Source organism: Manacus vitellinus, unplaced genomic scaffold, assembly GCF_001715985.3.
Source record: "Manacus vitellinus isolate BGI_N305 unplaced genomic scaffold, ASM171598v3 scaffold_95_pilon, whole genome shotgun sequence".
NCBI classification, from domain to species: Eukaryota; Metazoa; Chordata; class Aves; order Passeriformes; family Pipridae; genus Manacus; species Manacus vitellinus.
In genome coordinates, this window is record NW_021940896.1 from 174,630 (window position 1) to 192,523 (window position 17,894).

General features: G+C 37.5%; 1 protein-coding gene across 3 annotated transcripts in view; it reads right to left on the bottom strand.

Annotated features, from left to right (window-relative positions):
* DACH2 (dachshund family transcription factor 2) overlaps positions 1-17,894 on the bottom strand; it is a 212,554-nt gene that overhangs the window by 124,052 nt on the left and 70,608 nt on the right. For all 3 annotated transcript variants that reach the window (XM_018070866.1, XM_018070865.1, XM_018070868.1), the window contains exon 2: positions 1,119-1,234. In XM_018070866.1, coding sequence (XP_017926355.1) covers positions 1,119-1,234 — 116 coding nt within the window. The remainder of the gene's footprint in view (positions 1-1,118; positions 1,235-17,894) is intronic.

The following is a 17,894-nucleotide window of genomic DNA, read 5'->3' on the forward strand; positions in this document are numbered from 1 at the left end:
TTTCAGAGAAGAAATTATCAGTGCCAGGTGGTTCTTGTGCTTTCCTATCAATACAAACATCAACACCGAATCCATGAAGTCCCTGAGTTGAGAACATTACAGAGGTACAAAAAATTAAACCTCTTCCCTGTGTTACCCCCAAGAACACCAAGACCACCGAGGCCCTCGACTGCAGTGCACGGGTTCTGCAGTGTCAGACCAGGACAGACATCACTACACTCCTAGAAATAATCTTTTTTAATTCTGCATCTCCTGTAACATATTCTACAACTTTATATTCTCCTAAACACTTCACCAGGTTTGGTTATTATGGAGTTACAATATATTTAGACTGGACTTCGACAGTAATCTTAAAACTCCTAAGCCTGTTGAATGTTTAAGCAATGACTTTTATGAATACAGTCTGTGGATATAGCTTTATTAAGAAAATCAACTTACCTTTAGCATACAGCAATTAATAAAAAATTAAAACACTCATCAGGATAGCACAAGATTTAATTTAAACTCTATTAATAAATTAATGAAGTGAAATTAAATACTATGCATTAGATTATGTTTAGGGCTTGTTTATAATTTCACATATTTTCATGCTACTTTTTTCGTATTATGTTACTGAAAGCAGATTATTAAAGTACAATCCACTGTGGCAACGTGGACTTATCTGCTTTTCAAGAGTGTTTCTTCTCTAATTCGTACAAGCATTTCTCTATCTCCCAGCATACATTAATGGTGTTACAATACAACACACATTAGCCACGCTGCTCATATCCCACGAGAACTAAAACACACACATTTCAAAGGAAGAAATGCTGCTACAGGGCTCTGAGACAATAGTTCATTTTCTCAGGTTTTTTTTTTCTTTTACTAAAATAACACATTTAATGGAATTTCCTGTAAGGAAATTACAATTAATAAAGAACTAAATTACAAATCCATTAGATTTCAGTCACTGCAGCAACAAAACAGAGTTTTCATGAACACTCAAAAAATCCAATAACGTAACCTCTGGTAAAGCCTGAAAAAGCCCTGAAGGACAAGGCAGTTAGATCAATATTAGTTTATTTTAACTGCTGTGCAGTATGAAGAGATGAGGCTGATCATCTGATGGATTTTATTACCTGTCGGAGAGATAAGTCCTGGTGATAAGAGGCCTGGAACTCCGTGGGGCAGGAGACGTGCATTTTCTTGTATGGCAACTCCTAGGGAACGCTTGGGGGGTCTGCCAGGGCGTGAGCTGATGAAATAAGAGCATAAATGAAAACTCGTTTTCTTTCGGAAATATTTGCTGATGACACAACGGCATCGATTTGTACAAAATATATGAACCATCAGTGATACCAAAAAAAAATAAAAATCAGAAATTCTTGCCTAAGAAAAGATAATTTGATTAAACACAGAATTGCACAGATTTTAAAGGAGCTAACAGTAAGCTCTTCCATCATCCAGGGCTTCCATCACCTTACAGGTGGCTGGTGGAGAGGGGTCACAGCAGTAACTGCTCCAAGGTCTGGGCCATGCACCTGCACCACAAAAAACTAAAAGCTGTGATGCTGAAAGATGAGAAATTGGAACTCTGAATGCAACATCATCTCAAACATTGCCTTGGGAATGATGGCAGGTAACTGCCCACTTTTGAAGGGGCAGAGATAATTTAGCACTGAGCTGTGCCAGAACTGACCACTTATTTTCACAGATTATGACTGGTGGTTTTCATTACTACAGATTAAATGAAGAATGTCAACCCAACCTAGCAAAAAACTCACCACCTCTTCACCAGTTTATGAATAATGGCTGCAGATTTTAATCCAGAATGTTAAAGGTCCATTTACAGACTGGTTCCATTGAACTCTTGTTTTCCACTACCACATTTATCCCTTACATCGGTGTGTACATGTAAATCCTGCACAGCTGCCATCATAATACAGATTTACAGGCCAAAAACCCATTTGAATCGACTCTTCCCCAAGCCAGCTAATAAAAATGCAACCTCCTCATGTTTGGAAAAGCATTGCTGCTTCTCTTTGGTCAAAACAGATTTTACTCTGTTGAATAATGGAGCTTTTGACAACATGGAGTGAAACACTGTATAAAATAACTAAGCTGCAACAATGAATGAGGTTTGAATAGAAAACATTTCCAAAATGACTCCTAGCTCACAAAGAAATTTAAGTTAAACTTCGCTCGATCAACTTACAGTGGCAAAGCCCTCCATCAACGTACAACAAACTCTGCATTTCAATGAAGACAACTTCCAGCAGCACCACACAGAGGTACCATTAACCTGTTCATTTTTCACACCGTGCTACTGTTATTTTGTTTTACTGTACATCAAAGTAGCACAAAATCTTTTTTTTTTTTTTGTTTATTATTTTATCTCTATAAAACCATTCCCCCCTCTTTTAGTTTCAGGTTTGTCCATTCTGTATTTCATTTTATTCAGTACTTTTTGCATTTTTTTCTTTTTGATGCTTTCAGTTGTTTATCATCCTGTGATGGCTGTGCAGTAAAGCTGGTTACAAGAGCCTCGACTCGCTGGGTTATAATAAAGTAAACCTAAAATAAGAGCAGTTGATTTCCACAGGAAGTCTGATGCACATGTGCATTTTCTATTAAAATCACCTGCTGAAATCATCCCCTGCTCAACAATATTGTCTAACAGACAGTATTAGGCTGGTACGTGGGGGTTTTAAACAAACAAGAGTCGTTGTTCTTTTGAATTACAGAAACCTGTGCTTATCCACAGGCATGTTTAAGTGCTTAGCTGGCACTTATTGTCCCTGGAAAAAAAAAAAAACAAACAACTACAAACCAGCTAAAATTAGCAGCTTTCTCCAACAGAAGAAAAAAAACAAAACAAAACAACAAAACATTCTCTGCTCAAGCTCAAACACTAACAAATCTTCTGCAGAAAACTCCATATGTTGATATTAATCTCAGAAAAACATTTCAAAATTCAACAAACAGCTTTAGAAGATTTTATGAAGAGACTTTTTATTTATGATTTGTGTTTTCAGAGGACGGGGAGGGGGGACAGAGGAGTTTCACACCCCTGGTTATGCAGTTTTTGCCCTGACAACAGTTGGTGTGGATGGCTCTGCTGACTCCGAGCCCAGAGGTTCACCAGAGCAGATCTTAAGGTGTTTCTCTGCATTATACCATGAGCAGACATGAAGAAAAGTGTACTTCTAACCTACTCAAACCCTTTTAGTGACTATTACTATAAAGCAGCAACTCCTAGAGGCCGGATTCTGGGCTTACTTCTACAGCTGCAGCCGTAATAATTTGAATGGAATTGTTCCCAGCTGAATCTGTTCAAATAAAATCTGAAGTCCTTTGTCTCTAATTTAATTTTAGCTTTTAAATGAAAAACTCCAGGCTGGCTGCTGCTTAGAGATGACTTTCACACACCTGCAGAGGACCCTCTGGGTCTTTAGCTCTGCGTTCTGCAGTTCACATGAGAACACCTTCACTGCCCCGTGTCTGGTTCTGACCCAAGGAAACAAAGTCAAGAGCTCCCAGCACTGCCCAGATGCCCTGCACTTCCAGATGGATTCCCTGGAGATCACAGAGACATGTCACCCATCACAAAGCAAGACCTTTAGCCTGGGAGGACACCAGAACTCACAGAAAGCATCTCGGTTCCACATCTGAATCCAAACAATTCCAGCTCTGGCCAGAAATAAATTTTCTGCCATTTCTGTTCAAATGTGAAACCAGAAATTTCACAGAAACAGGATACAAAGGTCTGCACGAAATCTTGTTTTTTAATAAGAGATGCACAGAGGAAAGAAAGCATTAGCAGATTCCAGGTTTCTGTGGGATTTACTTTGTGTTGTGGGTGCACTGACGTGAGGGCCAGGGCTGGCAACACCAAGCAATGGAATTTCACTGGTCCATCTCAACACTCCCAAATATTCCCTCTTATCGTCTTATGAGGTCTAGGATTCCAACAAGTTTCACATTTACTGTTTAAAACACATCTAACCCCCACAATTGAGAGAAAATTGCTAATACGAGCACTGAACAGCAACGCCAAGGCAAGCAGAGTTATCATTTCAGGAGAGTAAGACATAATTTGTGATTATGTAAGTATTAGCATATAAATGCTAATAGCATTAGCATATAAATATTAACTTTATTTAATATCATTTCTCATCATCTTTTGTCACATCCTGCTCCTTTACTGCGTTTTCTTTTTCACCTTTTCCTTTATCTCCTTCGAGAAAGTTACACATTCCAGAAGTGCGGAAAAATCTTTTCCTCGCTGGTAACAAAGGAAGCATAAACAGGAACAATCAGCTTCAAACTGTGTTTCTTTGAGGGTCTAAAATCTCTGCACAAATTTTATATTTGCCATCAATAGGAACGATGTGAATGGAAAATTTTACTCAAATCTAAACTGATGTTAACGCAGTTAGAAACTGCTGGTTTCTAGATATCTCTTAAAAACATTTTAAAATACAAAAGTTACGGTCCCAAGTGAAGACCATGGAAACTAAAACAGAAGTAAAACACTGTTTCTCATTTATAACTTCAGGAATCTTATTCTTTTTACTAAATAAGGTCAGCTCAAAGTCTCTACTCGTTAAAATTCTATTAGTATCTCTCAAAAAGAAACCCCAAAAACTCCTTGGGTTATCAATTACTTGGAAGTGAAGATGACTGGAAGTTTTGGGGTTTCTACCTGCATTTATACTATATCTGTAGTTATTCTTCCCATCCTCTCCACCCCACCCCTGAAAAATCACTAACTCTTGAAAGAGAAATATGAACTAATTTGAATGTTGTTCATTTTTTTAATTTTGTTTGAAATTAAATTTGCCAGAAAATAAATTACATCATAAGCAGTATGTCTGACAGTTAAAATTTATACAGTAAAATGTTGTGAAATTGTTCATTAATGTCTGTTTTCTTCTTTATTTGCCTCTCCTGTTGAGATCTAATTTTATTATTTTTCCTCTCAAAGTTTTATATATTCCCTAGATATCCCAAGGATTTTTAATTTGAATCAAAACATGAAATTAGGTTATTTTTGTGATTTTCTTAAAATTACTGATCAGCTCCATCTTTCGTAACTCTATTTTATGCTCATTATAGACAACTATATTTCATAAAATCCACAAATTCATCAATGCTTTGTGAAATGTAATTAATCAGTGGAAACACAGAGCACATCACTGTTGATGTATGATAATGCTCTACTTTTGTGCTCTTAAATATAAGAGATTTACTAGAATCAGAAGTGAATTTGCATATTAATCAACACAAATAAACATGTGGTGATTTAACTAGGAAACTGTTATTTGGATGACAATTTAATCAGCACAGGTTGAAAGGTCCATCACTGCAGCATCCTGTTTCTGCTAAAATATTGATTGCACTGCTGATTTCAGTAATGCTTTATTTTACAGGGCACAAATAACCATGTAATTACTCTTTAATTGAATGGTAATTGCTTGCTGGCAATTATTTGTTAAGTTTTGGAGTGTAATTACTAGGTTATTTGTGTTTTGTGAAATAAAATGTTATGTATTAGTCGGCCAAAATATTATCTGTCTGAATGGTCTGCCAAAACTAGAAAAGTAAGTTATGATGGTATGAGCTTGACAAATAACACTATAGGACTAAAACTATAATTAAAAGGATCAGATGAAGCTTTGAATGCCTCCCCTTTACAAAATTAACATTAGATGTAACATTTGTGAGATAAATGGAGGAATACTGTACCACAGAAGCCTGATTTCCTCTGGGGTCTAGTCCACCATTTAGCATAATTTATCCTGATGTTTCGCTTTTCATTCTCTGAGCTTCTTTAGAGGAACTGAAATAGTACCCTACCCTCTTGAGAGCAAAGAATAAACCAAGTAGAAATATATTTCAACAGTACTTCATATTCCTGCAAGTGAAGTGGATCCCACCAGCACATTATCTTAGCAGCCTATAAACTCTGCAGCCTTGGCAGCTCGGGAGATAACAAGGGAAAGCTTTCTGTTTTGCAGTGTCAATGAGATATGACACTTTCTGTGATATGTTTATTCCAAGTTGTGATAGATGAGGTACCCGATACTTTGATCGTTAAGATCTGAATTTTACTTCTACACTTTTCATTTTTGTCATCAACTATTTATGTATTGGCAGGAGCAGCCTGGCCAAGACTGCTGATTTTAGGGTTTTTTTTTCAAAAGATACCCCCAGTTAATAAATTAATTATTGATTTCATGAGGCTTGAGCTATTTGGTATAAAAATATGCTAGGCTAGTGATTTAGGAAGCTCTCATATGTATCACAGATTTCTTCAGTGGCAACATGTTTTATTAGGCTTAAAGGAGAAATACACAAGTTGTATATGACCTGCTGTGTAAATTGCCCTGATAATAGTGGCAGTAACTGGTGCAAGTGCTAGGAAAAAAGAAAACACAACAAAAACAACACTTAAAAACTTCAACCACAACACCCCCCAATCTTACTTTCCTGAAACTGCAACAGGAACCACAAATTCAAATTTTTCCACTCTCCAACGATCATTAAATACCCCCTAGTGATTGTGAAAGGAACTTTTCGAAGCTTTTACCAGTAAAATATAACATCTTGATGAGTTAAAATTCCTTCCCATTATCTTCAGATTTTTTAAGTTGTAGCGTGGACTTAAAATAATCTCCTTGCTTTGGCATTTATTACAACATTTCAAAGATGCCAATGGTAGTTAAACTCTACTTGACCTCTCAGTGTTTAAGAAGAGAAGCAAACCCTGACCTCGCAGCAACCTGATTCTGTCTCCTCTCCGTGCTGGCAAACTGATCACTTGTCTAACCATGGCAGGACATCGGATCACCGGCCACATCAAAGGCAACAGGAGCCAATTCAGCAGCAGGAAAAAAGCCATCCATGCAAAATGGGCAATTAACATTAATCATACATGAAGTTCTTGGAGCCCACAGCTAGAACCTGGCCCCTATGGCAACTCTCCAAGCAGTGCCCACACCGCAGGGCAGGGCAGGGCTCACCTTCCACGGGCTCCCGGCAGGAGGAGATCCTGGGGAAAAGCTCTGACACTCCAACATGAAACCATCCCACTCCATTCTCCCAGGATTTCAGTGAGGAAGGTCCTCAACACCAGCCTCAGTGAAAGCATCAGTGGAGGTTTGTTCCTAAAGCATCACAGATCTGAACTTTGTCATTATTAAACTGGTGTTGAAAAAGAGAGGAATTTGTAATAGCCCTGAACTGTTCAGAGCAGGACTAAAGTGGAATATTACATCTCTGTAACTTTACCAGATGTCTTACAGATTTATCTTACAGATAAATGACAGCCCATGGGACCTTTTGGTTATTTACTGATTTAGTTACTTATTTAAAACTTGAGTTGGGGGCTACAGTCAGAAAAATTACCCGAATTCCTATTATTCAATTGTCTCTGTAGTCTAGTTGCAATAGAGAACAAGTGATTGGTTCTTACTAACTGCTTACTTCTGAAATCAAGCATTTCAAAACAAGTTAAAAGCCAAAAAGGATTCTTGGTTCATTAAGATTTAAAACTTTAAATAACTCTTTCTCAATTACTTATCGCTGTGCCTGCAGAGAGAAAAGTACCTCAACATTTCTAGGTTTAGTTTTTTACTGTCAAGTAAGACTTGCCACAGGAAAAAGGGGAATAAATCACCAAATTTCAGCACTGTGGTGATTCATGGCTGCAGCCAAGATGGAAGGTGAGCCACGTTAACACTCTGCACCAGCTCCATTTGGGGATATGTCAGTAATGAAATTGGAAGTGTGACTACAGCACATGTCCATATACACACAGTAATTTAATATAACTGCATTAAATTAGTAACTGTAGCAGCAAAGGTGCAGTGGCACAGATAAAATATAGTTCATTTAGCAACCTGAGATCACACCCAGTGGGATAAAGTTCCTGCTGCTGTGTCTTTACTACTATTGTTCCCCACTGTATCTCGATCAAACCCAGCAGGAGGGGGCCTGTCTCTGCTGGAATGATGCCACTAACTACACACCCAGACCACAAATTCAAAGTACAGATTTGTTATCCAAACAATGCTCATCCACAATGTCCAGCTAAACCAAATGTGAAAGTGCAGAGACACTGCCAAGTGTATAACGAGCCTTGCAAACCTTGGCTCAGCTACTCGGGTAGTTCTACTTGGATTCTGCATCCAGTCAAAGCTGGGACTGAACCCTGGACTGTTTCTTGGGAAAAGGATCAAGTGAGGACCTCACAGTGACAATGAGTAGTCTAAATCTCACCTATGCTGAAAATCCTTGAATGACAAAATCTGCATAAAATCTGCATTTTCTCCAAACACAAAAAAATACATACTGACTGGAAATGGAATGAGAAAGAACATGAGGAAACTCACTTCCACTGAGGTAGGTGAACACAAGTACTGCAGTGCACAGTCCAGCTCACTGCAATTATATGCCATTAGGCTGAGAAGCTTTAATCCAAGTTAATTTAGCACCAATTTTTCCAGGCATTATTTCAGTTTCCACATAAATACTTCTACAAATATTTGCATGGATACTTTCCAAGCAAGGAATTCCCATCTATTACAAATACTCATGATATGTCATGTCTCTGAATTGTATCAGACAAGTTTTATTTTTGACCTGTATCTGAATTCAACGCCAATTTAGAGGAAGATTATTACAATGTTTTTGAAATACTGCTGTTTACCACTGAGCTGTATCTCAGTAAGACTCAATTCAATTAAACTTGTAAAAAATGTGGCTGTTTAAGTCTATTATCTATGGACAGAAACCCACTGGCAAGACTGGACGTATTTCCAGCCCCAAGTATCACATAACCCACCGGAGCTGATCCTAATTCCCTGACAGGGGGGCATTGTGCTGTGGGGGTACAAAGCTGTCAGAGCAATTTGCTGTCTGATGCAACGGGAAACTACTCTTACCTTAACTGTTTTCAATCTCTGCATCACAAGTTTGAGTGTTTTCACAATCTCGGCAAAGACTCTTCAAAGTTCGAAAACAGAAATTCAACTTTCAAAGAATAATAAAGGGAAGAACATAGAAACAAGTTCTCTGTACCACCTTTTGCACCCATATCCATGCTGAAAGGAGGAATTGTTCCCAGTAATCCAAAGGAGCCTCTATGATTAGGTGATTGTATCCAGGAGTAAACATCTGAGGGTTAAACTTCACTACACTGAAAATACCCTTTAGTTTGCTGGTGGTCCTGGAACAGTATGAAATGAAACAGACAGTAAATATAAGGAAATAGTTCCACTGCTCCACCTTTACCTTTCCAGATTTTTTGACTATATTTCACTTGTTAGCTACAGAGACAGACAAGGTTATTACTTCTACTGGAGACCTACAGAAAGAGCAGGATTTTTAGGAAGGAACCTTTAGGACCATGAAAATATAAGAAGGTAGAAGGATAATTTTTGCAAAATTAACATCTAGTCTCTCTCATATACAATTAGGAAAGACTGGGAGAAGCCAACTACAGAAAAAGCCAAAATCAGTTCAGAGTACTGAAAAGTTATTCCGAAATTCAGGTATTTCCTGAACTAAAGCCTGTCCTAGGGTAGATACAATGGTTGAGCACACAACTCATACCTGCTGTTGATCTTTACAAGATTTCCCTTCAGACCCAAAGGTTTGACTCTCCCAAAAATTACGTGTATGTGAAACTTACTGGGCAAACAGAGCCTTGCCATGGACTTCACAGCATCACAGTCACACGTCACACGCACTCCCTGCTCCTTTCTAAAGATGTTGTTTTAAAAGCTGTTGAAAAAGACTGAAAGAATTCAAGTAAAAGAGTGTTTGTAACCAGATTTCCTGGAGATAAATGAAAGACATACGTTTCCATGGCTGCCAGCCTACTAAATTTTGCAAGCATAAATATTTACCTAGGACTGGGGGGTGGGGAAATCAGGAAGAAAACCACCATCTAGACCCTTCAAAGTTTAAATGCTGTAACACAGAGGTCACTATTTATAAATAGAAATAGAGAACACATCTTTTCTATGTATATTTTCATCCCCTCCATATGCCTTCTATTATTACCATTCATACCCCAGAAAATAATTTCTCTGTCACTTGCTCACCCTGTATGTATTCATTTTCTTTAGGCTTTCTTGTGGTTATTGATTTCCTGCTTTGCTGAAGTGGCTTTGTTTCTTTCACAGCAGGCTATCCATTTTAAAACAACACTTGTTCAACAAATAAAAAAAATTATATTCTAAAATTAAATTAGTTTTATCTTCACTTATTTTTATCTCAGTTAAATGCGAATGACACATTTCCCCTAAAAAAAAAAGGAAATACTTCATGCCTCCCAGCATGCAAACTAGTAAATAAGTACATTTTTTCTTTTCTAATAAGATGTATTTATTTTTATGATTGGAAACATGAAAGAAAAAGTGTAGCATAAATAAAGCCTCTTTTGTACTCTTATGTTGTAATCACTTCTGTGGCCAGTGTTTTAACATGAACAAAAGAGGATTATCTGGTGCAGAGCCAAATTCATTTAAGTCCTATTTTGCTACCCTCAAAACAGGTAAAAGAATCCTTTTTTTTTCTTTCAGTGCAAGTGGGATAATGAATTAGTTTGCTGTCCTCCTCATTGGCCAGTGAGATACACAGACTTTATACAACAACTAATAACACCCATTTAATCAACTGCAAACCGAGGGAAACAGCATTTTTGCAGCAGGCGACACTTCTGACATGGTGCAACATCTCCTTTCCGTGCTGTTTGTTCCACAAGTGCCAGTTCCAGAGTTCTGGACTTGTTTGCTCCCTCAACCCCCAATGTGCTCATTAACTAACTCAAGAAAACAAGCAGGAAAAAAAGTAGGGAAGTGCACAGACACTGTATGAAGGCAGAACCTGTCGGGTTTCCTGCTAAAAGCACACTGCCAAGTGCCAATTATTAGGTCACCGAAAGCTCCTCTGCATTTTCTTTCTCCATGTGCTCTAATAGATCCTCCTTGAACAGCAGGAATTTGCTGTTCCAGCATCATCTTCCTTACCATTATGCCATAAATGAAAAACCTTGCATACTCCTGCTCGTGCATGAGAATTCTTTTCAAAAGTTAATGGATGTTATGTTCTTCATCCAGTTACTGAGGAAAAAATTATAAAACACCTCTGATATTCAATGTCTTATTCTGTCAAGGAACAATTTCCTGCAGGAAAATGTTTCCAAACAGCAGACAGAGGATTTTTCAAATGAGTGGGACAGAGATGTGGGAGTTCATCTTTCATGGCCAAACCAGCAGAAGAACAAGTACCAGGACAGCTGAAGATCCAGGTGCACCTGTACATTGGGATGGCACAGGAACGATCTCAAACTAATTCTGTAGGTGTGTGACAAATGAAAACCACTGAGAACTTTCTTTTTAGGCTACAGCCATGCAAGGAGAGAAGAGAAATAATGGTAACCCCCCAAAGAGCTGTGTAAAGCAATATACTGCACACTGGAAAGGCTGCACACCCCGCATTCGTTTGCATGAAATAGTCAGGTATCACCTGTCTAGGTAACTCAGGATCACAGGAAACATGTCCTGACTCTCTGGAAACTCAATACACAACAGTGCAACACCAGAAGTTGTTCTGTATCTGTTATCTAGGAAAAAGCAACTTATCTTGAGACACAATCCCATGTCGAGGGGCCAGGAAGACAGGGCAGGGCCATGACCAAGAGGAAAGGGTCAGGGCTGTGAATCCTCCACTGGATCTGCTCTTCACAGTCACATTATTTGCAGAGGAGTGAAGGATCTGACTTCAAACAACTCACCATGTTGTATAAGGCTTAACTGACCAGGTAGCAAATGATGCTATTTTGACATGAGAACATCTGATAATGAAGTTACAGCAAGTCAGTTCATTAAGATGAGGAATTTTTTGTCAAGCACAGACACAGAAGAAAACAGACACATCCACTGAAGGAAGTGCTTTCCATCACCACGTGCTCTGTATCCCTGCAATATGACAGATGACAGCAATCCCTGTTAGATATTTACCACCTTTTTAAACTGTCAGCAATCTTCAAACCTAAGTGGTGAGCTCCAGAGCTGTGTCATTTATCCTTGCAGCAAATACATAACAGCAATAATAATAATCTAATACACAGTAATTTTGTCTGTAGAGTTCAAAGTATTTTCTAGAGATCAATGTCATTACAGACAGGGAAATACAAAGCTAACAAGGTGGAAATCACCCTAAACTGTAGGGAGAAGTTGTAATCCTGAATCCCCAGCATTTGCCATTTTGTCATGAAATCAAAGTGATCATAATTAGGATATTTGTACACTACCCTGAAGCTTGGATCTCTCACACAATCCAAAAGAATTCTGCGAAGATGGTACTGTAGAAACATTTACAGATGGGCAAACTGCAGTGCTCAGAGAACCCTCTCCTACTCCTCTGCTCAGTAACTGGTGGAGAGTTTAAGAAACCCCACATATGAAAAACAGAAAGAGCTGTCTAAGTCTGCAGACTCAACTTTTTAAAGGAAATAGGTTTTCAAAAAGACTGCAGGATATAGGAAATGAAAAGAAAAACTGTTTTCCTTCAGTTTCCTGTTTAGATGTATGGACAGATCTGACTTCAAATAGATGAGCCACACAGAAGTTTAGTTTATAAGGGTCAGATGGTAACAGTTTCTGTTTAATCCTTGATTTACATTAACTTACAGGAAAATTAATGATTTTTAAACAGGCATCAAAGTGAGGCTGGTTTTTTCATTTCTCCAACTTAGCTTGGGGAACAATTGTTTCCTTTATCTGTCTTCCAGAAAGTTAGTGATTGTGTTTAAGTTAAACTACTCATTTAGCCTTCAGGCACAGCATATTATGAGTTGTTTTTCAGTGAACATTAGCCCCTTACGAGTGCAAACTCTTTGACAGCTCTCTCAGATTCTTGAGCTTACTGGAGCATTTCACAAAAACCACTCTTCACAACTGCACACATTATAATTTACACATTAAAACAGCAGGTTTTCACCTTAGGTCTGTTGCCAAGAATAATCTTTCAAAACTCTTTTATCTTTTTGTAAGAACATAATTATAAATGTGCAATTAACAGCCAAAAAAAAGGTCTTAAGAAAACTCTTAGAGCAATATTGCAGGTTTTAATGCCTCAGCCAGATGGTGGTTTAAAGAAAGCCATTTAAAGAAAATAAATAAGAAGCCACATTTTTCAGTCTGGAATGATATGGAAAGTGTAAAATCTGAGATATTAAAGCAAGAGTGTTACAGGTCTGTCTAACCACCAGAAATGCTCTTAATTCTTTTGTTGTTGTTCTTTTGCTGCTGGACAGACAAAGCACTTGTAAACATCATGACTGATATGCATCAGTACAAAAGCACGGAGAGACCAGATGCAAAAAGAACTATTTGTTGCATTTTTTCCGTGAACAGAGCCCATCCAGTGACTGATTTTCCCCAAGGATGAATAATACGCTCATTTTTGTCTTTTGTTACAACTTGAATCTGTAGAGTCTAATCCTGGAGTCTTTTCCTCTAAAAATACAGGTGCTTCCCTTTCACTAATTAAACATGAGTACTGTGTAATTGTTGACATTCTCAAGTTGGTGTAATCACCTTGGAATAAATGGCTTACAGAAATTCCAGTTTAGCCTTATTCCAGGTAACACTCAGATATTTTTTGAAGCTGCAGAGAAATTACATAAGAAGACTCTCCCATTTGAAAACAACTCAGCTTTATCATTTTACAGCCAGGCCAAAGTGCTATAAAATACCTGCTTGGAACTAATTAATTTAGGAGAATTCTCACATCACACAATAAACTGACTGATTTGACAATAAACTCAACTGCTTAACTTAATTCTAGAGTGATGAACATCTGGACTGCTCTTGTTCACATAATTTTACCTGTCCCACTAAATTTCTCCAATTTTAGACAAATATTTCTTTCCTTGAAATTGAAGAGTTTTAAAGTAGTTTTGTTCTTTTTATTTTTTAAAATTCAGAACAGAAGCTTCTTTCTCAGTGTTACTAGAAAAAGAAAGTGACACGAAACACAAAATTTATTGAATTTACTGAAGTTGGAAAACACTTTTCAGCATCAAGAAGTAGTTGGGTTGTCTTTAAAGCCCAAATTGCAGAGACACTTAAAATTACAAAGAGAAAACTTCACCTTGCACTGCACCTGATATCATGAGGGTTCAGCTTTAGTCCTGTATCAACAATACATGAAAACAGACTCATCACCTCAGTGCAAAATATACAGAAGAAATTGTTTCTAAATAGTGTTTTTAACTAATAATTTTCCTTTTTATTAAAAAGAAACAAAAAAGCAAAACCTGAGTTCAAGCAACGTAATTAGTTTCCAGGTCAACAAGTTCGTTTCCCTTAAATGTTAAAAATAGTTTTTATTGAAAAAATACTTTAAAGGAGCTCAGATAAGGAAGCATGAAAATCTGCTCTATGTTTGTGTCCAGTCTGGGTAGGTCCAGGTAATTACTGACCTGGAGAAACAACTTCTGCTTCTGATAAATAGTTAAACAACTATAAAGAGAGTGATCTCAGGCTGATGACAGCACAGGGTGCTGTTGCCATGAGGCAGAATAAAATCCTTCTAGAAAGGCAGTTGCAGATTTAATTGATATATGGGGGAAAAAAAAGAAGATGCAATAAATTTATACTGCAATTTAAAAAGAAAAATCAACTAATTAAAAAGAAAAATCAACTAATAGGAGTGCTCTGTTCTAATAAAAGATGAATATGGATGTAAACACTCATGGACCAAAAGAGAGCAAATGATGTACAGAGAGGAGCTACCCTGAAGATTCAGCAATAAAGTGATTTAGCTCTAATATCTCCACAAATGTTCTAAAAAGCAAGTAGAAAAGTTTAAACAAAAGCTCACAGAAGAGACAGGAGAGGAGAAAGATTACAAACCCCTTCAGCGAGATCTGAGTGAGCAAAAGCAGCTTAAAAATTAATTCCACTTTTTCAAAAAGCAAAATTAATGAAGTGTGAAAAGCAAGGAAAACGCAGCCCTCCAAAAGAGAGGCAACATCTGCAACGTTAATATGCTGAGAGACATTTAGGTGTTATAAAGATTGCAAATTAGGCAGATGTGATCAAACGGGGAAAATATCCAACTTTTTGCCGGGCTGCAGCCTGGAAGCATCATGTGAGGGAAGGAAGAGAGTGCCCAAACTCATGTGCTCCTGCATGGCTGGACCTGGAACTGCATGTGGATTCCTGAGCAACCTAATTACAAGGAAGATATTCCCAAGATGGAAGGAACTGAAAGCAGGGCAGTCCAAATGATTAAGCTGTAAGAATGAGCTGGTTTCAAATGGAAGATTAAGATTTACATCGCTGTGGTCTGTGTGGTGGATAGCAGATGGGAAAAGAATGTTCAACATAAAACACATCTAAGCAGATTCTGACACACACAGCAGGAACAGCACAACTTTTTCACCGGTCCAGTGGCACCGTAGAGATCAACAATTTTTAAACATGAACTAGTAAAAAGGCACAGAATGCCCCAGATTCCTGCAGATTCCCTGTGGGGCAGAGCTGGGACAGTTATGAACAGGTTAAGGTTTCACTGCCCTGATTAAACACCTTTAACACCCAGCCTTTGCAGAGATTCCCCCCACTCCACACTTGATTATTTCAGATGATTTCAGAACATCCAAAGAGGTGTTTCAGATTTGGAACAGGCCCAGGGCAGAGCTGTGCTCTGGACACGTTGTTTGGTAAGGATGGGTAACACACTTGGTCTCCTCCTGAGCACAGGGATGCTGAAACCCTCTCAGTTCTCCCTCTCAGTATTGCTCTCTGCTGCTTCCCAGCTTTAATTGCACAGCTTTTCCTTGAGCAAATATTAACGACAGAACAAATTCCTCAGCTAACTGAAAAGGTTATTTCTCAGTGATGCTTAAAAGAGCAGAGTTATTCCAAAGCATTATTCTACGATGACTAATTGACATTAGAAGAAGTGTAAAGTACATAACTTGATTCTTTTTCAAATACAACAGAAGATATTTCTTTTCCAACCACACAAAATCTGGTTGGGATGAAATTCTGCTTATGCTGCACTGCTGTAATCTCAAAGGAAAAAGCACAAGAACACTTTTTCAGTAATTTCTTATAAGCCCAGTTTTTTTTTCCTCATGAAATCTCCAAGTTTGGTGCCTGGTAAGCACGTTCTCACTGTGTTTACTTACTCATTGATTTTTATTGTTATTGGATGTAGACACTTATTGGGAAAAAAAGACCAAAAATAAAAGTTATGAAGTTTTGAATTTTTTTTTCCTATTTTCATTTCTTAAGACATACTTCCTCAGAGAAGAGGACTGGACTTCCCTTTTAATCTTGCATTGCTGGAGTATGCTCATTTTTTATCTTTCTAATATCTATAGCATAAAAATTATTTGAAATTACTCAAATTCAAATTTTTCAATAATAAGGTATTATTGAAATATTTTGAACCAAGTCAGTTCAAAATAGATTTGGTGCAATCACACACTTCAGAAAGCACATCCTTTTCATTATGGACCAATTCCTGCTATCCCTATGAATCCCTCACATAGTACAGTTTGGCAGAAATGTTATTTACCTGAACAAGTCTGACCTTAAAACATCCTGCAGCCTCCAAGTTCCAGGGAGCAACCCACAGAAATTCCCTTTGCAGGTCTGGGCACCAAGTAAGAACACCAGAAATATCCTTGTGTGCATTTCTTAATGGAATTAATCTTTGGTCCATCATAAATTAATCAGATAGGCCTAATTACAATACATGCAAACAGACTTCTGTGTTGATGCTGAGACTGAACCAGTTAAATGCATCAGACCTCAGATTCTGAAAGTCTTTGGAAGAAACGTCCACCTGTGCCTAAACTGGTTTTATAATCAGCTTTATCAACACAGGATAGTAATATCAGAGAAATTAAAAAAAAAAAAAGAGCATCTGAGAATGATTAAAAAAGCAAAAGGAAACTGGACATCAATTCTAACTTTAAAGCCAAAAAATACCCCACCAATGACTGATGTGCACACTCTAGTCAAGAAAACTTCTGCCATCTCTTATTACCATTTGTGGGTTTAGTAAAGACCTTTAGACCTCTGTTACTGCACAGGAGCCTAAAATTTCTCTTAATGATCACAATTCGACTGCAGGTTTCCCAAAGCAGCAGCACTTCACCCAAATTGCTTCCAAGCTAAAAAAGACATTGGGCAAAATTAAACATGAGATAATCAACATAAAGTTGCTCAGAAAAAAATGCACAGGCCTGTTCTCTTCTCTGTATTTGAATTTTACCTTGATATTTATCAATTCTACACTTACGTATTTAAATTTTCCATCACCAGCCTTTTTAAGTTTTAGGGTTATTTTTAACTTGACTTTTTCGATCTTGTGATTTAAAATAGCTCTTGATCTTTAGCAACATAAACCAAAAAAATGCTCAGAAATAAACAGAATTCAGTGCCAATCTCTTATCTATACAGCTATTTTTATTGGAATTTTAGATTTTAGTTTTAAAGGTTGGAGTTTTAAATGCAAGCATAATTACAGGAAACATTCATCCAACAAGAACAGGTCAACATAATTTAATAAGGCAGTAATAAAATATCTAGCAAATCTTATCCATTAGTGTCCAAATAAAGAAGATTTAATGATGTACAGAAAAGACTTTGCCTTAAGTTATTCCCCACAGATCCCACCACGTAAGGGAGATGCTGTGAAGTACAGAAGGCCCAGAAGGGCACAAAAAAGGTGATACCTATCAAAAAGGTCTACAAAACCCCCCCAGTAAAAATATTAAAAAACCATTTTAAACTTACAGGTTGCAATGAGATTATTTCTTAACCTCTCTGCAATTCCTTCCAAGCACACTTGTGGTGCCCTACTTGGGTGATGGTTTT